Consider the following 26,487-nt stretch of genomic DNA (forward strand, 5'->3'; position numbering starts at 1 on the left):
TGGATTTTTGAGCAGAAATTCATTTCTCTTTTGATTTTAACTTTCGTGGTACCATGGGACGAAAAAATAATTGTCATGGATTATGTAATATGGGCTTTACAGAAGAAAAAATATACCCATTTTACACGATGTAATTAAAAAAAATTGCGTTAGCTATCGACGAAGTTCTTTTTCAGAGGAGATTAACTAGTGTACCGACAATGCACCAGTGTTAAATTTGCTAATTTAATGACTCATCTCTGGAACTACTCGAGGTATCATAATGACTAGACTTCGTTGAATTGCCACACGCACCATGCAATCAGGTTGCCGATGTACGGTAGTATACAGGAGGTGGGCGACTTCCCGGTCTCGTAGTATAAGCAGTTCATGTTGAGAGATGTGACCGGTTCAAATAGATAGAGCAGCTACAGCTAATGTATACCTATGTAAGCACTTGTTTTTGCATTACTGTGGTTGGAATAGTCAAAGCTTAACATTTGTTCAGTACATACAAGAATTCAATCAAACATGCTACAATGAGAGTGTTGCTGTTCCAAACAATTGTCCCTAGAATACCCTTACACCCGCAGCCAGTCTTGACCCGATGGGAAACGTGGTTGGATGTTGTTAATCATTAGCCTATGCAGAACATTACGGCAAAATAATGGAGGCTATTGATGCATTGGATAGCACAGACAGTTCCGCTGTTGCAGCTGTAAAATCATTGCCTTCTGAACAGCTATTGGAAGATATTCTGTTCATTGATTCTGATTTTAAAATCGTGTCCAAAAGCATCACCCTATTAGAATCGTCTAAACTACAACTCTCGGAAGCCCTTAAATAGTGGATAAAGTATCACAAACCGTTATCCAAAATAAAAATTCACTAATTTCAGAAAAAGTGAAATGTAAGTTGAGAAACATTATTGCTAAAAATTCTGCCTATTCCCAACTTCGTATTATAAATGATGTACTATCAGGTCACGACAAGACGTCTGAAGTTGGTGTACTAAAAAGTAGTGACTTTCCATTCTTCAAACATGCACCTATTACATCGTGTGATATCGAATGTACATTTTCCCAATATAAAAACTGTTTAAGTGATCAGCGGAGGAGGTTCACTTTGCAGTAGCTCAAAATGTACGTAACTCTTTACTGCAATGCACATATTCAAGGAGGTTGTGAGTATATTACATTAAATTTTAAGAGTTAATATATCTCGCTACAAAATAATTTATTGTGTATTTACATGTTTAGACATTTCCTAATTCAATGAGCATTCATTATATTTCTTGAATGAAGGATACAGGTTTTATTGTAACCGCAATATACTGCTCAGTGTTTACATTAGAGGCATATTCCATCCGTTGCACGCCCCCTTCTCATACAGTCTATACCGCGTGCGCAGTAAACCTTACGATTCTCGTGGCAATTCCACGAAGTCTAATAATGACATTTTTACAGAATAAAGATACAAGGTTTCTAAGAAAACTGACGCAGATTTATCAGAGATAATATTTGTAAACAATGTTTGAATTTCTTAAAATAATGTCCATTTTATATTTTTAATGCAAATTTTCAGTTTTCTCAGGAACTATAAGTGATAAAAGGATGACGTTTTAAACACTTGTTGACAACAATACAATAATGACCTGGACGCACATTAAGGAATGTATGTCTATTAGGTTGATAAAAATATTTTAGTAAAACCAACAATATAAAATCAAAATTATTAAAAATATATTTACCATTTTTTTTATAAATCTTCGTCCGTTTGCTTAGAAACCTTATATCTTTATCTTGTGAACATTTCAGAACGACATATTTAGGAATTTCTGACATAATTAATCATTAAATAAACAAATTTAACATTGACGAGATAGAGTAGTTAATCTCCTCTTCACCGCAGTGTACGGTAGCTTCATTAGTATTCTCAGTCGAAGCCAATGTCTACTTGTATTATCTTATTACCAGACAACGCATTTTCGTTCCCAAACAAGTTAGGAAAGTTATCCGTTAGTATATCCTGGAGTTTCAGGGTTCAAACTCTAACCTTAAATGCTTATGTCAGGACGCTACGAAAGGTAAAACCTAGTTCGGTACGTAATAGTAATAATAATAATAATAATAATAATAATAATAATAATAATAATAATACTAATGGAGCATGACAACTGTAAGTGGGATTGCTACTAAACTGAAATGGTCTGTCCAGCTACTTTTTAACCACATAAACGCACTAACATTGCGAAACTAGCACTCTACAAAATATTACTGCTACATATGACAGGAGATATAATTAGATCGATAATAATAATGAACTAGTATATACTGTATATTATAGAACATGATAGTAAACATGATACACATTAACTGTATATACACCTACTCTATAAATACAATATATACTGTATATACAATTAATTCATTTAACAGGTCCGTTAAGAGTAATTTAATATGTCAAAAGTTACGTTTTCACTCTTAAACTTTACCTCTCCTCCTACGAGACGCTACTGGGCACACAGCATTGAGTACGGTAAACTTGTCAATCAACCCGTCGCGTCGGGCGTGGTTTCCAAGATTCGAACCAGAGTTCGAGGAGTACTACTTGTAGGCCTACTCCGTTTGGCCACAGCTGCTCTAGAAACTAATCCAAAACTTGCAACTCTCTCCGTTGCAGACCAGTGAGTAATAAAGACGATTCAAAGTGCACTAAAGCAGCTCCTTGCTTGTCATGTGTGACGGTACGTTCCTTTGTTGAAAAATGAGTTAATGTTGCAGCTTCTACAGGGTCATCACTTTATTTTTACTAACATTTTTAATATTAACCTGGCTATACCTTTGTATCAACGCCGTTTGCTACCCCCTTCCACGACTGGTGTTCGATGATACTGGCGTAATATACAAACAAATCACTTTACTAGGTATAGGAGGGAAGAAAATTAGTTCATTTACGTAAACTAGAAAATATTGCGCTTTTGAGTTTGATAATTTTCATTAGGTTTTTGTTTAATCAAAATACAGTATAGTATTAACAATGAGTGTTTTTACTCATGAACTGAGCTGTCCATGTGGACGTATTCATTATGCAGTGTGTATTATACTGTCTACAGCACATTAGCGTACAATATAGAGAATAAAGTTAAATTGAAAAATAATCATAATATAAATATTTAAACACATTTTTGAAAATGGTGGCCGTTCATTTCGATACAGGCTTCAGTTCTAATGTGCATATCATCGCACTATAGACTATTGTACCTAATCCCAATTACCAGTTTCGTCCTTCGTAAATAGTAAATCATGTTGAAATAATTCTGTACCTACTCTATAAAAGGGTACCTTACGTACTGTAAATTCAATCTTCACTTCTGCCCGATCCGAAAAGATAAAATTACTCAGACATACTATCTACTGTCCGTCCAAGTGGTTATGTCGTAGGGTCGTAGAAAGGGAGGAAATCACGTGACAGGTAATTACTTAACGAGGCCCTTTTATTTAAGTTGTTTTAAACAGTTGTATAATATTACGCAGATGTCCAATTCCTAACAGAAATTAATGTTCTCACAAAATAGTTAAGACGACAACCCAGCCACTAGCTGGCGAATAAAAGCAGGTGGGGGAAACCGGGATACGACGTAGGCAAATGGACGACAGTACCTGTGCGAAAATGATTCAATATTGAAAGCTCTTTCGTTACTGGAAAACGCGAACATATTTTTGGAACATACGGTTTATTATGACCGTAAGGCTTATGTGACTGTATATGCGGTCTTGGATCTGTGTGCAGGACGATTGAACTTCATTAGTAGAAGGGGTGGGAGTGAAGTACATGAAAAAACTCAGGTACAATAAAAATTGAAGTAAAAATAAAATTATGTCCCTGTATATCCATTAGTAAGGTGAGGTAAATGAAGGCGGTAAGAATGTACTTGTATTGATTTATATCCGTGCCAAAGTGTGAGCACTCATTGAAAAAATTAAAAGCCGGCGCTTATGTTGGGAGTAATGGTTTTTGCTTCCGAAAAAACATATTATTCTGAAATTGGCTCGAGAGTTGAGAATTACACAAATTTAATTGAGGGAGATGCATTTTAAACGTAATAAAATTCTTAGTATATCTTCCTCCGGGAGAGTATAAGGTGCGGTAAGAGAAAGTGACTGACATTTAACACGTACGCTGACAACAGCAAGGAATTGCATTGTACGTAAATAACTCTCACTTCTTGGGCAATGCACAAATTCATTCATTCATAGTTTTCTGCCCAAGAGCAGGTGTTTTACTGCAAACCCAGCATTCTCCAATTTTTCTTATTTTGTGTCTTCCTCTTAGAAGGGAACCGTTCCAGGTCGTGCAGCTTTAATTTAATGAAAATGCATATTTAAGCTAATTTTCGTTCGTTACGAAACATGGTGATAGTAATTCATTTCGCTTTTTCCTCGATTACGAAATATAACTAGAAAATCGATGCTATTTATGCCGCTTCTTGCGCGCACTCGGATTCTCATAGTTCCACGACCCGTATCACAGCTCTGGCATTAACGCTCTAGTCTATTTTCTTTTTCTCTTAACTCACATTAATACAGCACTCATACGCTGAGTTATGGGGGGCATGGGGGCGCAGCCCCCAAACTTGTCTCAATTCTTTTTTTTTTTTTAACGTTGGAAAATATTGAATTCAAAAGATCTTTTTTGCTTTTGTTTATGATTAAGTTTCTATGCTTAAGTTATGGAATTAATGTCTTCAGATCATATGTCTGGACTACAACATTTATTTTAAATTTCTGAATGTATAAGAATTAGTATACCTCATTTCAGGAATGGCAACACTGTAATGTTTCTTTCGTAACAGCCTGTACACATGTGTTAGAATTCTGCAGGTGTTCAGGCCGCCACTTGGAGAAATAGGCTATGAGTAACACTGCACAATAATGCAGAAAAAAGAAAAGTGATCCTGGTATAATGTGTAAACTTAAAGATGAGATTAAATAAAAGAGAGTTTACATTTCATATGATATCTTCAGGAAAGTAAACTTCATATAAAAAAGTTTCTGTTAGCACTGTTACGTAGTTTTATTGATGTATGCATGTGTTTCTGTACGAGAGAGAAAAAGATGGAGATTGTTTTAAGTTATGCCCTATTATAATTTGTAGTAGACTTACAGTTCAAGCCCTATAGAACTCGGTCCGAAACATCGCGGATATGGATGTAACACTGTAAGAAAATGCTCCCGAAAATACCTATATTAAATGATAATATTCCAATACTGTACCACGGATACCACGGTCAAGCTATAACGGGGAAGGAGGTAAATGATGTCCCCCGTAATCCTGTTATATGGAGATTCTATGGTTTTGCTTTGCCCCCCCCCCCCAAGGAAACTGTTCTCTTTCCGCCTATGACAGTATTCTTGCTGAAATACAAATTCAATTTGAATTGAAAATACAGTATGTACGGTATTAACTTTGTGACTGACCTTAAATATGATAGTGTGGATTCGAAATGAAGTGGTCGAGACAAAGAGCCTTTGAACAGTACAAACATTTTATTTAGGCTAGTTTTTCACACACTTCTTTCAGTAACACATACACCGTTTCCAACAGGCAACATTGTTGCAAGAACGTTATCAAACTTTCTCACATGTTTCTCTGTCACATATCCACACTTATGCCAAGCGTATATTAGCATGGCTTTGAAGACAGGTGAATGAAACTGGTGATACACAACGGAATGTAATGGCACGAAGCCCCTATCGTGGAATGTGTATGGAATACTTTTATAATTTTATGTCTCCAAAGCCTTCGAATTACAATTTTATATTGCTTATAAAAAAACACACACGCACACACACATTTAGCAATAACGAGGCGTTCAGAAGTCAACATGATTAACTCCTTTTCCAAAGACAAGGTTAAAGTTAAATATACATAATTAATTCTGTGATGTAGTCAAGAAGAATATTGCATTCTGTGGGCTTTTTACTGAACTATGGAGTTAATCATATTGGCCGCTGAAAATATGGTCAATTTAATACGTTGCCAACTTAGAAACTCTGAAATAACCAAAAGTGGAGTTAATCATGTTGACTTCTGAACGCCTCGTATGACGGAGCTTCTGATGAAAACAGCTATGCCATATAATCCGTCAATAGTCAATCAGTCTTTGAGAGGCGGACAGATCTAGGCAGACAGACAAAGGGAAACCGCCATTAATGAACGCTTTTCACAGTGATAGAAGTGCGAACATGCCTAAAATAAGTATCTAACGATATTTTTGTAACAGTCAGTACAACTGCTAAAGAGGCTCCAGGTATAAAAAAGTAGATGCAGGATAGCAGTAATCACTAGGGAAACTAGCTATCAAGAAAACATGCGCAGGAAATATTAACTGATATTGCCATGTTGCTATTAACTTGTCAAAATACTTAGCCCTAAATGTTAAAAAGAGTTTCATATAATTGACAGCCTTCTCTCACTGCTTGGTTAATAGTTTTATGGCCGGTTTCTCCAAGTATTGTTAGAACACTTAACGACTGTTAAACCCTCAACAGTTTGTTAAATACAGTTTTTTTCATGTCTTCAACACTAGTTTGGCTTAACAGATTGTCAACTGTTTGTTAACTTTTATGGCCGGTTTTTCCAAGTATTGTTAGAACACTTAACGACTGTTAAACCCTCAACAGTTTGTTAAATACAGTTTTTCCACGTGTTCAACACCAGTTTGGCTTAACAGATTCTTAACCGTTTGTTAATTTTAAATGTAGGATTTCAAGCAGTTAACTCATTTAACAAACAGTTAAACATGGCGAATAACACCACAGCTGTTCAGACAAAAGCTGTGAAAATAATGTTTTACGGAATGTTTAGTACCAATGCTTCAAAATACGCAATGATTAATTAATAATAAAATGTTTCAGCATCAATTGTTTCTTTAAGACGAAATCACATATAATTTCTACATGGACCTGAAGCAGAGAGAGTGAGTAGATAATTTTATATGATAGTGAATTCTCCTCGGGGTAACTACACACATATTTCTGTAATTATTGTCACCTGGTGGTCATAATGCTGAGATTTTTATGAACAGAAATTCATATTTAGGATTACAACTGTAACCTTACTTATAATAATTATTATTCAATAGTAGTCAATACAACTTTAATTTATCAACTCTCTGTACTATGATCATGGTTATGATTTTATACATGTTTCATGACTTATTCTACATTACAGAATTTAAATAATAATTTCAGCCAATAAGAAATTGCCTTACATATGCAAAATCATTACCAATTGCTCTTGAGTAGTTAGAATAGTATTAACGACAGTTAAAGTTAAGTGTTGGTTATTTTAAACGAAATTATGTTGAAAAAATGGAAAATATATTAACAAAACGTTAAAAATAAACCAGCTGTTAATTTAACATTTGTTAAGCCAAATTAAACATTACTTGGAGAAACTGGTCATTAGAGTTATATTATCCGTGTAAATTAATGTGTCATAGTACAGATTTTGTGTTACCTGAATAAAATTATGTGGCAATAATTTTCCATAATTTTAATTTACAAATTCATAGCATTCAATATGGCAAAATACTTCAGTTCGCTACACATTCCTATTATCGTTATAGGCTATTTGTTATTTAGTTATATTTTAATTCTACTAAAGTTAATTTAAATAAGGGTGATAAACGAAATACCATGAATTAATTTCAAAATGTAGTATAGAACAATGTAATCAGTAAGCTACTTATTTATGCCTATATGCCTATTTTAATCCTTAACCTGAAGGCGGAAGATTTTATGTTACATATCCATTTTAAGACATTGTGAGTATTATATGCGAATTCTATAGTGCCTATAATTGCCTATTTCACTAGTAAATGCCTATTTGCTTATAAATGCCTAAAATTTGCCTAAATATCCGTATTATATATTATACTTGAATTTACTGACCATTCTATCGATATTTTTTGAATTTGTAATTTGTTTATTTTTTTTTTATCTAGCAGAGGGAAGTGATATAGAACTATCGATAATTCTGTGTGTTACGTTTTACTGCCACCAGAGCGCGGAGAAATCGAATAATTTAAAATCAACTAATAAGAAAAAATGTATTTCGAAAGCCGCATGAATCATTGTGGTAGTTGACTAGGGTAGTTGTTTTAAACTGTGTATCCGTTTTGTGAGTTTGCGAATTGAGTATGGAGTTGAGTTTTCTGCTGTAATACGTGAAGTATAACGTGGAGACATGCCAAAGCAAAAGTCATCAGAAGCATTGATTGGAAATACATTGACATTACTGCGTTCCCACTGGTTTGGTCCCCAGCGGGGATTGGATCCCTGAAGTATTGCCCCATCACTTCATGTGAAGTGGAAGGGAGTTTCTCCCAATTTAAGAACATTCTTACAGACAATAGACATCAGTTCTCATTACAACATTTGGACGAATATTTAATTATTCACTGCCATAATGACATTCCTATTGAAAGTAGTGTATAATGCTACGCTATTGTCGTGTTAGCCGTTGAGAATTAGAAATTTGTTAGTGATTTTTTTAAATGCCTATTTTGCCTGCCTGTTTCAACTGTTTTAGTGCCTAAAAATCCGCAGCTTGGTAATCAGCAACGCAGCTCATGTGAGATCTCCTCTTGGGGAAACAGACTGACGATGAAAGACAGAAAAGCAAATTAAATTATGGAAAATCGAAGGATGAGATTTGACTTCTTATATACTTTTATTGCTTTGAAAACCCAGACAAAACTAGGAGCAAAATTTGGCTATTCATGACTTTCCTAACATTTTACAACCACGTGACCCACAAACGTTAAGAGAATAATTTGGCGATCACATGTTATTGCAGACTGACCCCCGCGTACCTCTTCGTGCTGGGGTTGGTGGAGGTGGCCATGAGGCACCTGCAGAGCAGTTCCGTGTTCGAGCCCAAGATCATGGACCAACTCAACTGCGACAGCTATTGGTGGCGCAACGCTCTCTATATCAACAACCTGTTCCCTCGGCGCGAAATGGTGAGCAATCTTTTAATTAAGTATCTGATGGGATCTATTCCAAAGCCTCGTTCACACTTTTCAAGTAGCTTGAATCAAGTAACTTGATTTAACGAAATTGAAAAGTGTGAACTGTGATTCAAGTTGAGTTCAAGCCAAGTGTCGACTTGAATTCAAGTAACCTTTTTTTTACTTCATTATTTAGCGACGCTGTATCAACTACGAGGTTATTTAGCGTCGATGGGATTGGTGATAGCGAGATGATATTTGGCGAGATGAGGCCGAGGATTCGCCATAGATTACCTGACATTTGCCTTACGGTTGGAGAAAACCTCGGAAAAAACCCAACCAGATAATCAGAAATTCAAGTATCAAGTGAATTTCAAACTCTTTCTACTTTTTACTCGTACTTGACTTGAAAGGACACTTGAAACAACTTGAAGAGTATAAATGTCACTTGATAACTTAAATTCAAGAGAAAAACGCGCGAATTCAGATTGACATCTATTTTAATCGGGGTAAATTAACAGCTGATTGTTCTTTCTGTTGTACTGGAAAGTAAAAATAATAGGACGCAATGAGTAAGTGGAATAATGATCCAGTATTTAAGTTTCTGGAGTTGCATAAAAGTCACGAAGGCCTGTGGATTATAGAGACTGCAAAGATCATAACAAAAATGCAAAGGAGGCTGCCAAGGAAGAGTTCATTGAGGAACTGAACAGGAGAGATTTTAACGTGATGTACGGAAGAAAATTGAAAACCATTGAACTGTATAGGGCTACAGAAAAGAAGTGAGGAAGATAGGTAGGATTAAGAAGAGTGTTGCTTGAAGCAATGACATTTATCAGCCGAAAATAACATCGTTCAATGTGACTGATAGATTTTTTGGGAACTGTAACAGCTTCAAGAAAATAATTTTCAAATATGGAAAATTAGAACTGCTTATTTTATCATATTTACATAAAGAATTATTAAATATTTTCTTTAAGGGGACAAGGTAGTCTAGATGTTTTCATAGTGCGGAATGCTGATTTTAAGTGGTTATTTCTCCGAAAGTATAAAAGGTGTTATTTTCAAATATTTACCGTGTTACTCTACATGCTTTTAGAATTATACCCCTGGTTAATTTGTTATACGATATAATATATCATATAATTATATGATATAAAACAGGCCATATTATTTCTAAACGAGTCTTCATGTACATTAACATAGCATATTTGCATTTTAATCACAAAATATGTTAAAAGATTGCAAATAAGTTAGTGAAGACTTATAATATATATCTTTAAATATTTTTACTTTTATCTTTTAACTCTTAATTTTTAAGTTTTTAATTTTAACTTTATTGACATTGATATTTGATTGTTACGTAAGAATTAAAATGTGGTTAACATATTGAAAATGTAAGATAATAAATGTATCTGACGATGTCGCGATAAGAGCGACGAAACGTTTATACAAATAGTTTAGTATGTAATATAAAGGAATTATACCTTGCATATGACATGTTAAGGGGTTAGGTACAGCTTACAGCAGTAATTTTTTTTGGAAATATTCAACATTTTTTTCCTCCATTACTGTATCTTGTACAATAATAAAAATTGGTATGTGTAAAACACTATCCTTCTGCTATATGAAAAAAATATTGTTACGATTTAAAAGAAATATTTAATTTTTTTTTTTTTTTTTCAAAATTCAAAGTTCACTGTACAGCGATGAAGCGTTTCCCTCATAACTCATAAACTTGTTAACTTTTTTCATGTTCTCTCTATTTTATTTTATTGCTGAAACTCACGTTTACAATACAACTTTCAACGACATTCCTTAATAAACAATATATATTTTTTTTATTTTGTGTTAGATATTTGACCATTTTTTAAAAATGAATTTATTTTTTATCAGACAATCTACCAAAGCTAGAGAAGTGATTTTGCATCATATTGTGTATATGACATGCATAAATACACACAAAAAATTTCATCACAGAATGTTGAATACTTTTTGAGTTATGAGGGAAATGCTTCATCACTGCACAGTGAACTTTGAATTTTGAAAAAAATATGTAAATAATTTTTTTAATCGTAAAATATGTTTGTCATATAGCAGAAGAACAGTGTTTTATACATACTAATTTTCATTATTGTACAAAATAGTGTAAAGGAGGAAAAAAATGTTGAATATTTCCAAAATTTTACTCCTTTAAGCTGTACCTAACCCCTGAAAATAATAAAACTATTTGAGTTACTAAGACTTATCTGAAAAAATCTCTCAAAAAGAACTGCAAAAATATCAGCTGTATAGCTTCAAATGTTTACGAGAAAAAGTTCCTTAGGTAAGACATAATTCAACATTCTGAAGATAGGCAATTCCATCCCCTAACAGTAAAAGTGTTTCGACTACGTACGACGAATGAACAATCTCAAAACACAATGAAGTATCACTGAATAGGACGCAAGAGGGCTACAATTAGCCCTACTGATAGGGGCCATACGATTCTTGAAAAAAATTCTGGAGTAGAGTAAGACCGGATAGGCCTTGGACTTTTACATGACGAGGATGACGCTTTAAGTTGATGTAGGGTACGAAAATGACGTTTCTAATGCAAGAGACAGAGCAAATTTAATATCCGTCATTAACACACGATGACAACACAAGCAAACCGCGAGGAAATGGGCTTCTCACACAGAACGTTAAGTCACTAATGCGATGAGATTCCGGACATCTCCTTGCATACCTCCTCGCGCTGCATGCTCGCCTGGCAACTAGGATCGGCCGGGCGGCTGGTGAGGAAGAGCGAGTGAGAGTGCTTCTGCCTGTCTTGCCGGCAGTGCAGTGGCGCGCGCCACTCAATACGCCGAGCGGTACATCGCCTTTAAAAAGTTGGAATTCTGTATAGCTCTCATGACCTTTAAAAGGTTGCAATTTGTTCTTTCACGAAACAAGTATGTCATATACAGGGACATCATTTTATTTTTACGAACATTTTTAATATTACCCTGGCTATACTTTTGGATTAATAGTTCAGAGCCGGAAACACCGTTTGCTACCCTCTTCCACGATTGAAGTTCGATGATACTGGCGTAAAATACAAACAAATCACTTTAATAGGTATAGGAGGGAGGAAAAGTAGTTCATCCATTTACGTAAACTAGGAGCTTGTCTACAGCACTAGCGTACAATATAGATAATGAAGTTAAATAGAAAATTAATCATAATATGGATATTTAAACATTTTTTGAAAATGGTGGCAGTTCATTTAGATACAGACTTCAGTTCTTTTGTGCATATTATCGCACTATAGACTATTGCATCTAATTCCAATTACCAGTTTCGTCCTTCGTACTACAGGGACATCACTTTATTTTTACCAACATTTTTAACATTAACCTGGCTATACTCGGAAACACTGTTGCCCCCTTCCATTACAGGAGTTTGATGTTACTAGTGCAATATGTAAACAAATCATTTTACTGGGTATAGGAGGAGAGAAAAGTAGTGTATCCATTTATGTTGTAGGGAAATACGATATTACGATTTTCAGTTTGATTATCACTTTTACGGAATTTATCAAAATACAGTAGAGTAGTAACTTTTTTTTTTTTTTTTTTAAAAAAACTCAACTTTTCAGGCGGCTATGTTCGTTATGTAATGTCTACTTTATTTAGCATATTAATTATTGGTGTTAACATACAATATAGAGAGTGCATTTAAATTGAGGGGGTCATAAGTAAAGGGCTGTAAGTGCACTTAAGTTACTTTTGAGAAAATGGGGTTTAAATATTTAAGCTTTCGTAAAACCGGTGAAATTTTTATTTAATTTTTAATGTGTGATGCGATTAAAATATCCCTTTGCCACTAAAATTTTAGATACTTTTGCTTACATTGGATGCACTTAACTCATGTTATTACAAATGTCACTAGCATTCCTTTGCTTCTAGCCACCTCAATTCAAAAAAAGCTAATCTGAATTTTTAAACAAGTTGCTGAAAATGGTTGCCGTTCATTACAATGCAGGCTTCAATTCAGTACGCATATTATTAAAAACATTTTGAAGCATATTCTCTGAAATTGAATTTATCGTTTCTTGAATATAATTTTTAGTACTATATTATTAATATAGGTTCTTTCTTCTATAGAAAACGCAATCATATTTATGAAACACACTATACACTGCAGTGTTTACTTCACTGCTTGAAGACTTCGAATGCAACAGCAGCCGTAAGTTTGTGTGTCTGACGGGAGCAAGGACATTAGTGAAGGGGTGAGAGTGAAGTACATTCAGAAATGCAGGTACAATAAAAAGGCAAGTAAAAATAAAATGATGTCCCTGTAGTAACTCATGTTGAAATAATTTTATTCTATACTTATTATATAAAAGAGTATATACCTTACGTACTGTAAATTCAATCTTCACTTCTGCCCGACCCGCACAGATAACATTACTCAGACATGCTATCTACTGTCCTTCCAAGTGGTTATGTAGCAGGGTCGTAGAAAGGGGGGAAATCACGTAACAGTTAATCATTTTTAAGTTATTTTAAACAGTTGCCGGTGGGGGAAATCGGGATGCGACGTAGGCAAATGGACGACAGTACCTGTGCGATGATTCAATATTGAAAGATCTTTCGTCACTGGAAAACGCGAACATATTTCTGGAACGTACTATACTCACTAACTCAATACTGTTTGTGTTTACTACGACCTTAAGGCGACTTTGACTGTATACGCTTGGTTCTGTGAGGAGAATAGTTGGAAGTTCACTAGTAGAGGGGGTGGGAGTGAAGTACATTAAAAAACTCAGGTACAATAAAAATTGAAGTAAAAATAAAATGATGTCCCTGTACCTTTAATTGTATTTTATCATCAACATCGTTATTATAATATTACATTATAAGTTACAATAAATGGGGGATAGATATCAACACAACTAATATTAAATTTAGTAATTGGATCTTTTTTTTTTTACTTCATTATTCCAAGATGCTGTATCAGCTACTGAGTTATTTGGCGTCAATGGAATTGGTGATAGCGAGATGGTATTTGGCGATATGAGGCAGAGGTTTCGCCATAGATTACCTGACATTCGCCTTACAGTTGGGGAAGACCTCGAAAAAAAACAAGCGGGAATCGAACCCACGTCCTAGTGCAACTCCGGATCAGCAGGCAAACGCGCTACCGGCTGAGTTACACCGAAAATACAAGAAAATATATATTTTTAAGCATTTTAAGTGTTATTAAATTTATTTATTTTTATTATGTAAATACATATTTACATTTTGTAAACATATACTGTACTCCAACCACGAGAAAGTCTCCAGGGAATGAAACGAAGGGGGGTGATGCTGTGAATGAATGTTGATGTCATAAGATGTCATAAGGTCACACACATAGCTACTCATATCTCTATTGGCTATCTCTCAAAGCACAAACTATAACACATTTTATACTACCCTAGTTACAAAATTAGATCACTTGGTCTTGGTCTATTAAGCGCCCTCCATACAGGAAATAACATACGGAGGAGAGCGCATGATTTTTAAACTGACGTTATAACTCTAATAATCATCTATCTATTTCGCTCCAATAGATGACGCAATAGTAAGCACATTCCTTTCACGGTTTATCTCCTGGTTGGAGAACAGTAGATGCAAAATTACACATAAATACAAAATGCAGATACTGTAAATAACAATACAAATAGAATAAAATAATAATACATAAGTAAGAAAAAGGAGGAATTAGGGAATACAAAATATAAAATATAGGCTGATTATTGCTTTATACGCATATAAATTTACTTTTTGGCACACTTAAATCGAAACTGCTGTTTTTGGTAACACATTGTTGGTTAGAAAGTTCTTTGCTTTACACGTATGGAAAAATAATGTTAACTTCAACTACGACGTTTTTAAAAGTTTCGACTGCAAAACAAATAAACAGAATAGAAAAGGAAATCGGGTCCAGCAGGTATTCAGAATCTTTGTCTATGTTCAGAATAACTACAGCTTAATCGGTTGCATGACGACATAATACTTGCGCATGCGCGTAACTGCAATGAAAACGACGCGGCGTCAAAATATGCCAGGAAATCAGACCTGAGGACAAGCCACGCGCATGCGCATCGTCCATTTTACAGGAAATTGAAGGAAATGGCGCGTTGCTTGATGAAATGCCCTTTCTAGACGAGGCAACTTTTCCGTGTTTCCGGGAAAGCACAATTACGGCTGGTTCACAATAAACCGGAAACGGAAGCGATGAGAACGAGAACGGAATTGTTTTAAAATAAATGTATTTAAATGTGAGCATTCACTGTGCCTAAACGAGACGCAGCAAAAAGGGAGAAAACTGATACAGTTAAATGGGGCACATATTCTTACCAGAAAGAATAATTTGTAGAACTTCCTAAAGTGCTAGTGTTCTACCGGCTTGCAAAAGTTTTGAACAACACTGTAAATTTATACTTGTACAAAAACATCGTAACCAGGTGATAGCCTATGTTAGTCAGTTGCAACGATATTAGCTTAGGTACAAATTGCCCTCATTAGTAAAATGTCATTCCATTGAACTGCACTAGATCTATTAGAATAATATTTTCATGAACATTTGAAGTATCTGTAAGTACAAATGCTATCTGTTTAATTTATATAGTTTCTGAAATCAGTACAAAAATAAAATCATTAAAAACTCGCAATTCAATTCAAAAGTATGGAAATCAGTAAGAACAACATTGTTATAGAAAAAATAATGAAAACGGAGACACTAAAACTAACCATCTATTCTCATATCGACAGTTGTGTACGGGTATTAACCAAAGGAGAGTACACATTTACATATAATTACTACGAAACTATAAAGTAATTCTAATTTTAAATACCTGTGTTAGATTTAGTTGAATTTCGTGGTGTCTTCTTTCCCACATATAGATTAACTTTATTGTCAATATGTAACGCACTGTTCATATCATAATAAGTGTTTCTTGGTTTCAATTTATTTAGAGACGTCCTAAGCAACCAATATTGTCTGTACATTAACGTCTTTATTAATTCATATTTAAAAACCAAAGATTATGGAAGTATATATAAATATGTCAGTAATACTAATAAACCAATAATTATTTAGTTAATGGTAAGTAAAAAGTCACTATCACAAAAGTAAACAAAGTAAACGCTAGTAGAAATTATTGTTCCAGTATCGACGAACGCACTTCACCGAAACTGACGTCAGAATGTATCATAATAAATAACGAAACAACTGGATAACGCGCACGGTAGAGCAACGCCGACTATGCTCGCCACTAGTTACCGGGCTGTACAGAGCCATGCGAAACAAAAGACGATCGAAATGGTCGTAGTAAAATTCGCGACTATATTCTTAAATAATTGACTCCACTAGTCAAGTCCAAGGTTTACGGTGTATAACAGTCTAGCATACACAGTCACGAAGCTTGAGTTGTTGAGGGTACTAGGAACAATAGACTGTGCCGGTACTTTTTCGCTTTGTCAGTGATGAGGCGATAGTAGCGATCCTAGTGGTTAGCAACTATCTATGGATGCATATTTCCTACATATTGAACTTCGTGACTGTATATACTAGACTGTGGTGATGTTTTGAATACACTGAAAGAAAATGCAAATGTAGTAAGACCTTATAGTAGGTTATCACAACGAAATAAAGGAAAAAAGGTGTGGTTCAGAGAATATCATTGAATTAAACGAAAGTAAATTTGCGATTAATGTTAGAGTTGCTGTTTTATTTTTGGTCTAGAGAAAATACCTGATCATTTAACATTTTTGTATTACATACAAGTAATATGTAAATGGAACAGTTTATGTTTAAATTTACAAATTATTTATTAAGTACAATATGATATAATTTCATTTAGTGCATGGAGAATGAAATGAAATCTTATGTTTAAATTAATAAGTTTTATCAACCACATAAAATATGATAGCATTTGTACTACATAATATGTAAATGAAGTTTATATTAATATCTCCTGTCACTTGACTATCCCCTCAACTAACCTAACCTAACCTAACCTTGTCACATTCCTCGACCTCATGCCATTTATTTATCCCGTCATTATACCTCTCTAACCTTGTCACATTCCACAACCTCATGTCATTTAGCTATCCCCTCATCTAAGTCACATAATCTACTCGCAATAGGGGCGTATGCAAGGGGGTTACCGGATTTGAACCCCCCCCCTTTGAACTTAAAAAATGACACATTTAGATATGAGTATTTTTTTCCCATAATCGTCTTTCCTTCTCTAATTATTCACTGTCAGAGTAACAAAATCTACATCGACATAAGGCATAGTCCTCCTACCCCTCTTCCGTGTGCTTGGTGATGAGCCACGTTCGAATTATAGCAATGCTATCTTTATTATAGAGACCTAACGCCTAATACCGATCTTGTAATAAAATGAAGCTGACACAGTATGAAATTTGACTTGTGTGTTAAAAATTGAATGACTGTGAAAAAAATTACGTTTAAGATTTTCGGCCTATAAGGATATTCATAAATATGTTCTATTACAACATAGTACAATATCAATAAATATAGTAATAATAATAATAATAATAATAATAATAATAATAATAATAATAATAATAATATGCAGGGTTATTTCACTTCCATCATGTACATGTGCATATATAAATTCAGCTAAGGAAGGTGAAGTCAATCAACTGATCATAATACATACATACATACATGTTTTCTGCCCATGGGCAGATCTTTCACTGCAAACCCAGCATTCTCCAATCGTTCCTATTTTCTGCCTTCCTTTTAGTTTCCGCATATCTTAATGTCGTCTACCATCTGATATCTTCTTCTGCCCCGAACTCTTCTCCCGTTCACCATTCCTTCCAGTGCATCCTTCAGTAGCCGATCATAATATGAACACAATATATTCTCGTCTTTCTCATTAACTCTCGGCATCCAGAATATAAAGGATTGTTCAAAAAGCGCGCCGGTTTTGATAAATCATGAACTTTATTTATTTATTTTTTTTTTCAAAATAATTTAAACTAGAACATAAATATGTTCAACTCACCTTCCCATTTCAGATATGGAAAATGATGTCGGGCATATGACCCCCTCTACTGCGCTGGCATGCAAGAACTGTGTCCGTGAAATTCGCCATGACTGCCTGACAAATTTCCACTTGGATTTCGCTCACAACTCGTGGAATTTCCTCTTTTAACTCGCGGATGTTTCGGGGTTTATTGACATACACCAATGATTTAAGATTACCCCTTAGAAAAAAATCACATGGCGTTGAATCACATGACATTGGTGGTCATTGGTAGTCAACATTACGCGAGATGAGACGATCCGGGAACCGCTCATTGAGCAACTCAATTATTGTTTTGAGGGCACAGTGACTGGTGGCATCATGGTGGTAATGGAGATCATATCGGAGAATTCGCCTTACTGAAGAACATCCTATGCCTAATTCTTGGGAAAGGCGAAGAACTGATTTCATTGGACTAACAGTCACACTGTCAGGAACCACACGTTGCGCAATAGTAAACTGCTCCATGGCTGGACACACAATGACGAAATGCGAAAAATTCAGACTGAAGCAACAATCGATATGTTTATGGATATCGAAATGAAATAAAACAATGTCGAACAACCGACAAACAAAAAAATACCAAGAGATTCAAAACCGGCGCGCATTTTGAACGACCCTTTAGAGTTGAACGTTTTGTTGCAGTGCATGGTGTGGAGCTGGTACATGGCGAATGACACGCAGTTCTACGTGCTGGGGGTGTTGCTACTTCTGCAGTCCGTCAGGTGAGTCGCCTTCAGTTATGATCACGGGGGGAGGGAAAGAAAAAAAATCTCAGAACAAAGTCACAGTGAGGAAAACTAGCAGAGTGGCATGATTAAACAAATATCCCTCAGACTTCACTCACAGAATTCTAAACAGGTATAGATATCGTTAATCTAAGTTAAAATCCCAGCATTATGCGGCACCATCAGGTGAATCCTAGAAGACAAGGTGGGAATTTTATTGTCAACGTGGTAGTAATAGTAACCTAACCAACGTCTCAATCAAAATTTAAATATGATACATTTGTAATATAAATTCTTCTGGTTTTTACTATATTCAGAAATGGTCTAACACTAAACAATTATTAAGAAAAATTCAGAGCTTGAAATATGTTAAAAAAATTAATCACTTACGCTCTTGTGCAACAGTGTTTGCTATTCTGTTCCAGTTCTTAAAATAAATTATTAAATTGTAGTTTTTTATAACATTCAAATTTAACGGAAGTCCTTATGTCTTACATTTTAAAGAAACATTTTTGACCCTATAACAGTCTGCGTAATAACTTACCACTCATTGTATGCACCATTTTAATTTTTCCTACATTTATCTCGCATTCCTTAGTAATTATTTCATATTTATTTCAAGCTATGTATGAACTATCAACGTTCATGTTTTAATTTATAAAGTCTCTAAATTTTAACTTCAACCTTTTTATTTGTTTCTTTTTTATCTAGATGGTGCACAAATAGAAAATTAATCATAGGTTAAATAGTACTAACATTTGATATTGCAGATATGTCCTTAACAGAAATAATATCAGTTACCGGCATAAAAATGTATTTCAAAGGTATATGCGGCACACGAAAGAGGTTCGGTCAGCATGAATAAGTTTTGCCCATCTAAACGTCCCTCTACACTAAAAATGCTGCCACTGAGTGGAAGGCAATAAAGTAGAAGTAAGAAAGAAGATGGATAGGTAGAAGTCGTGATGGTTGTTTCCTATTACTGTATGTAACAGCACTTTTCCTGTATTTCCTATGATATATCACGCAATTACTACGGATTTCTTTCTCACATATGCAGGCATTTTCGGGCTGTAGCAGTGGCGTGGGCAGTGTTTCTGATCAGCAGTTGGTGCACCACCGGGTTCATATCGTACCAGTACCAATATCTCGCCAGGTGAGTTTCAACATGGCCTGAAACTGGAATATATAAATATATAATTTTATTTTTAAAATAGCGAAAAATGATGTACGAGCTTTGGCAGTACCAGTTGGATACGATCAGCCAGATGCAACTTGCTTTGTACCAGACCGATTATTTAGTCCTGACAGCTCGACGACGCGAAAGAGGGGAAGTAACAGAAGTAGTGGGAAGAGCTCCGGAGTAGAGATAAGGGCGAGCGGTCTGTAAAGGAATGCAGTACAGATTAACTGTACTAGAAACATACTGGTCTACCGCACGCATGGCATACGATGCTCTGAAGGCAAGCGACTGACTAACCCAAACACCCCTTGGCGTAACTAAATGAACTCGCCTGACCCAGGCGCACATTGGACTAAATAATCGTACTGTACTCGACCGAAATGTTATTCGGAGACATTTAGAACAAGTTCTGATTCCTTTCACGGTTGGCTTCGATCTAGTGACCGTTATGAAACTGAGTCTATCTCTATGGTATTTCCAGAGCTGCAGATCCTCCATCAATTGACACAATTAATTTCATTCTTTTTCTTTTAATGCTAGGTCAGTACGTATGGTCGTAATGCAAGAGGACCTCCATTCCTACACTCCGGGATAAGTAATGTAATTCTTTTCCAAAACACAGTAGTTATTGAGAGCCTATGACATAACAGCGGATAGTAAAACAGTTGTAGTGAAATGAGAGAACAAACAAACTGAAATTAATTTATTATTATTATTATTATTACTACTATTATCATTATTTTATTAAGTTTATATTTATTATTATTCTTCGAAAAACGTATTATGTGTCTTTCACGTGTTAAATTTTATATTACCTTGTAAACATGTTTCGGCCTGCTATTGGCCATCTTCAGAACTGGTTGTTCCTGGTCTTGGCGCCTTTTGTTTTGTTTCCTGTGCGGGTCTGTTTGTGTAATGTAATGTGGAGTCAAAGAGTGTGTGTTCTGAAATTAAGTTGTGTGTTGAGAATTTCATTTTTGTGTCTCTATATTTCGTATTGTTCTAGTGTGTTTAGTTTCTCGCTTTTTGGTTGGATGTGTAGAATTTCCATGTCTGTGTTGATGTCTCTGTAAGTGTGATTAGTGTGATTAGCATTTGTGATGTGTTCTGCATGTGTGGAAGTGTTTTTTAATTTTGTTATGGCTGTGATGTGTTCTTTGAAACGTATTTGAAATGATCTGCAAATCGAAGAGCGTAGCGAGGAAGGGAAGCTTCTCAGTCCACTTTTTTGTTCCCCTCACGCGCAGGTAGGTTTCGTGAGATACCGAATGGCCTATACTTCCGTTATCTTTGCCATTGGTCATTTAAACTACACTCCATTATCGATCCACTACCATTTCATTAAGGACATGCGGATAGCGTATATCTTATATCTCAAAAGATATCTTAAAGCGATCAATTTCATTATGTTTCTTTAAAAAATATCTTGAACATTAGACATAAGCAGTTTTACAATGAAGTTGTTATATGGAAGTGCATTTATATTATGTATCTACTTTTTTGCAGGATACAAGAGCCATTTGCTCAATTTGACGCCCTGTACGACAAACCGTGGACCCGAGTGGGACCGTATCTCGTAGGCATGGGAACGGGTTGGATACTACAACGCACCAACTGCAACATCAAGATGCCACCGGTAAAAAACAATTTTTTCTCGTACCTGATAATGTTTAACTTATTTACACATATAGGTACACAGGGCAGTGACACATCCAGGAATATTGATGTAACATTTTAATCTGTATCCTCACGAAAACCTTCTGCTTTGGCCACCAATTTGTCTATAAGGGAATTTAAATGTTTCTTCTGGAATCCAAATATTAATCAAAATACCAACATTTTCACTATCACTTAGTGTTAGGCTTGTGCTTTTTCTAAATGAACAAATACGCTATCTTTGATATGACATAATTCTGAGCATGAACTTATATTGGTGGGAACATTGCAGGTCATGTTATAATCTAATTAAACCTGGAGAGTATATTCACAGCAGTCATTGGCCAGTCTGTGAAGTCAGGGCGCATTTTTCCCCTCTCGGAGCAGAGGTAGTAGAGCACATGAGGGAGGGTAATGTTGTCTCCGCTATTTAAACATCTCCATCCCTTCCACTGACACTCCCCCTGCTTTTCTCTTATAGCTATGCTTCCCCTCTCAAGGAGCTCGAGAGCGGAGACGTGTGACGTCACAAGCCAGCAGTTTGAAATGCCTGACTTATAGCTTATTCAAAGATTCATTGCTAGTTGTTTCACTGTTTATTGACATTTGCACTAAACAAGTTCGTTATTTTGTTGAAGTTACGTTTCTAACTCACCATAGCATAAAACTTTCATTGAGTAGTTACTCAATACAAAAATTACATACATACTAATAGTAACAGTTCACCACCGAGTTCACAATCTCACAATTTTAACTAATCTTTCACAGTTTAGAAATCCAGTAACAACTCATACAGCAATCATTAAGAATTGTTTATATAAGGTGACTGAACCCATTCGTTAGTACAGGAAAGTACTGTACGTTATGATTGTAATCAGACGCGCTCCCAATAGAAGGTACAGAACTTCTAACAGTAACAAAAGTTCGATATTTTAAAAATAAAAGTATGTTGTAAATAGACTAGACCAGGGGTGCAAAACTGTGCTACAATTGAAGCACACACGTCATAAACCAGAACACGTAACTCATCCCTTCCCTTCAACCCTCGCATCATTGTACGGTAGGAGGAGAAGACAAGAGAAAACAATGTGTTTGTAAAACGTCACAGAAACGCCACTAAAGGCTCCGGTCTTGTGGATGAAGGAACGAACTTTTTCCCCAGGCTTCCATCCCTCTCTTCCTCAGTTCTGCAACTCTGGACTAAACACTCGCTAATCCGGTCTCTCAGTTATCCGGAATCCTCCTGGTATACTTCGCATCACTTATGCTGTAGCAGTTTTCTGGGAAATTTGCACTGGTGCTATATTTTATACTCTATTACTTATACATATACGCCTATATATTACAGTATATACTTGTATATAGGCCTATCTTACACGAGCCGGCCACGTGTGGGACGTTCTACTTTCGATTTAGAAATGCAAGTGGGGTGGTTGACGCAGCTTATAACATTAAATTTAATGGCATTTTAAGCACTTTCAGTAATCCGCACACTTGCTAATGCGTCACCCCTCTGTGCAAGGAGTGGCTGGATTAAGGCTCGTTCACAATAAACCTGGAACGGAAACGACAACGAGAACGAAAAGAATGTTAAAATAAATGTATTTAAATGTGAGCATTCACAATAGCTAATTGTGACTGCTTACATTTAAATACATTTATTTTAACAATATTTCCGTTCTCGTTTCCCTTCCCGGTTTATTGTGAATCAGCCTTTAGCTGGATTACGGTAGTGCCACTGTCTAGTATATACAGTCACGAAGCTCAATACGTAGTAAATAGCATCCATAGATAGTTGCTAATCACTGGGATCGCTACTATCGCCTCATTACAGACAATGCGAAGTAGTACCTGCACAGTCTATTGTTCCTTGTACCCTCAAAACTCAAGCTTCGTGACTGTATATACTAGACTTTGGTAGTGCTTTGATCATGGAAAAATATCGATTACAGGATGTGGAAGCAGCTTTCGATTATCGATTAGTATACTTCCGGAACTTCCATTTCCTTGTATCAATTCTAGTGTACACCAAGTCAACAATTTACATTCTTATCAGAATTATTAAAAATTAGTGTCACATTTTTATGTTCTCCTTTTTTTTGTGGAAAATCCTGCTTTTCAAGAAAAATGTCCTGCTCGGAGACCCTTGTCCAGATTTACAGCATTTACAAGAGCTCTGTCCCTGATAGCGAGGTCCAGACAAAATTTGTCAGCCATTTCTCACTCAGGTTAAATTTTGACGCTGAATAACCTCTGTAATTGAAATTGTGGTTATATTAACATAACTGTGTTGATTCCAGCTGGCAGTGCTGGGTGGCTGGGCACTCTCCCTGCTGTGCCTGTTCAGCCTGGTGTACGGCCTGCTGCATGTCCAGCTGGGGACGATCACGTCAGCTGTATACGTGGCTCTGGGGCACACCGCCTGGGGACTGTCCCTCGCCTGGATCATCGTTGCCTGCTGTACAGGATATGGTGGTAATTTACAATTGGAGTCTTAAGCAGCAGCTTCAGAATGAAGTTGATTGATTGATTGATTGATAGATTGAGAGAGAGAGAGAGAGAGAGAGAGAGAGAGAGAGAGAGAGAGAGAGTGCGTTTCCATTTCTGATTCGTCCCTTAGTTTCCACTTTCGTGTATACAACCTAGCTGAAAAGCGGCAAAAAATAAGTTGTTTAGTCAACTATCCGAAAACAGGTTTGAACCTCATAAGTGAACCAAAGGAAAGTGAAATTCAGAGAAGAAGATGTAGATCAATTTCCGCGTATAAAATGAGGCAGAACAGAATACTAAACATCCTGCAAATTCTTTGATGAAAACTCAGTGAACAGCAGAAAGGAACAGATTACACTGATCTGCATTTTGAAACTTTTTTTTCTGTTGTTTTGCATCTGATAAGCGATTCTTAACGGACTTTTGTTCTGAATTCGAAAATAATCTTCAATTTCTTCCAACATGTCATGTTTTCATACAAATCATAAACATGTGAATAAATGCTAATAAGTTAACTAATACCTAGAAATGAAGTCGTAGCTTTGTGAAACGTCATTAAAATTATTTTCAACAAGCATTTTGTGAGAAGAAACTGGACTACAGTTCGTTGTCGTTTAGTCAACTGTCCAAAGACAAGTTTGAACATCACAACTAATGCCAACATGGTACCACTTATGAGTCAACTAGCTAGGAGATAATGGAGTAGGGTCACAGTCTAGTATATACAGTCGCGAAGCTCAATACGTAGTAAATATGCAAACATTAGATAGTTGCTCACCACTAGGATCGCTAATATCGCGTAATTACAGGCAAAGAAAAATAGTACCGTCACAGTCTATTGTTTCTAGCACCCTCATAACTCAAGCTTCGTGACTGTATATAGTAGACTGTACTAGGGTGGTCAGTTCCTTTTTCCCTCTATTGCATATATCTCTGACTAGCTTATTACATTAATCAGACTTCAGATGTATACAATACAGTTTGTTGTTAACCATTGAAAATCACATTCATAACTTTACCTCAATACTGCACTTCAAATTTCCTCCTTTTTGACCTCCTCAAATGTTGTTCAGGGCAATTCTTTTTCAACAAGCAGCTATCAGCCACCATGTTACCACACTACTTTCTTTGATACCTCATTTTCCTCTATTACTGAAGTGTCCAACCCTGTCCATATTAAGTATATAAGTGATACTGATTTATTTATTTATTTATTTATTTATTTATTTATTTATTTATTTATTTATTTATTTATTTATTTATTTACTTTGGTGGAGTTAAGGCCATCAGGCCTTCTCTTCCACACCACCAGAAATGCAATACAACTACAAGAAAAATTATACATCAATGCAATTAATCTACAGTAATAACCAGTGACAGAATGAATATGACATAAAAAAAACAACTGAACATACAAATAGAAACTAAAAATAATACAAATTAGTCTAACATATTAAATAATGCAAAAGAAGAACAAACAAAAAGTAAAAACATATACAACAAATACAGACACAAAATAACAGTGACACTCAGCATGACTGTTATTGACTAAGGGACAATAAACAGTTCTAGTATCCTGGCACAAAGACAAGAGAAAGGATTATTCTAACAAAAGGAAATTATTGCCAAAATACTGAAGATAAAAACTTCGGCATAAATCTAGCAACTTCTCAGAAACGGATTTCGTGAGATAAGACATACTTTTCTAGTTTACTTTTAAACTGTGACAGTGTCCGGCAATCCCTGACGTCACTAGGTAACGTATTCCAGAGGCGAGGCAAATGATACAGTATAGGAGGACGAGTATAGGGAAGTTTTGTGATGAGGAATAGAAAGGAGAGATTGATGCTGATTTGGTGAAGTAGTTAGGAACTGAAAGCGTGAAGACAAATTCTATTTTTCTTACGTGTCAGAAAATGAAGTACGAGCAACAGTGAAACGGATAGGCTAACAACGAAAGCTGAAGGAGTCTATAGTGTCTATAGTAAATAAAAGATCGTTAGTGTTTATATGAAATATAGAATAAGTTTCTTAGAAATACATACATTTCCTATTGTTATCGAATTGAGGTGTCGATCATGTTCTGGTTTTGTGTTTCTTTATTATGGCAACACTAAAGATATGTGAGACAAATATCTTAAGTAAAATTCACGGTGAAACCCTATGTGATGAAGTAAAACAATGATGAATTAAGAAAAGTAGAGATATTGAAAATGTACGGTAAAAAAACGTGAATGGAATGCCGAATACAGAGGCAGTAAATAATTTAAGAGTAGGCCTATAATACAGTCCAGAGCGACGATATACATAGAAAGGAAAAAAATGAAAAGAGATATTGTAGGAAGAAAAACAAGAA

At 35.4% G+C, this 26,487-nt stretch overlaps 1 protein-coding gene across 1 annotated transcript in view; it reads left to right on the forward strand.

Moving 5' to 3' along the window:
* The window catches only part of LOC138709270 (nose resistant to fluoxetine protein 6-like), a 135,136-nt gene that overhangs the window by 101,399 nt on the left and 7,250 nt on the right, over positions 1–26,487 (forward strand). The window contains exons 8-12 of the mRNA XM_069839928.1: positions 8,845–9,010; positions 18,720–18,799; positions 19,863–19,958; positions 21,492–21,621; positions 23,942–24,116. Coding sequence (XP_069696029.1) covers positions 8,845–9,010; positions 18,720–18,799; positions 19,863–19,958; positions 21,492–21,621; positions 23,942–24,116 — 647 coding nt within the window. The remainder of the gene's footprint in view (positions 1–8,844; positions 9,011–18,719; positions 18,800–19,862; positions 19,959–21,491; positions 21,622–23,941; positions 24,117–26,487) is intronic.

The sequence above is a fragment of the Periplaneta americana genome, chromosome 11 (assembly GCF_040183065.1).
Source record: "Periplaneta americana isolate PAMFEO1 chromosome 11, P.americana_PAMFEO1_priV1, whole genome shotgun sequence".
Lineage (NCBI taxonomy): Eukaryota > Metazoa > Arthropoda > Insecta > Blattodea > Blattidae > Periplaneta > Periplaneta americana.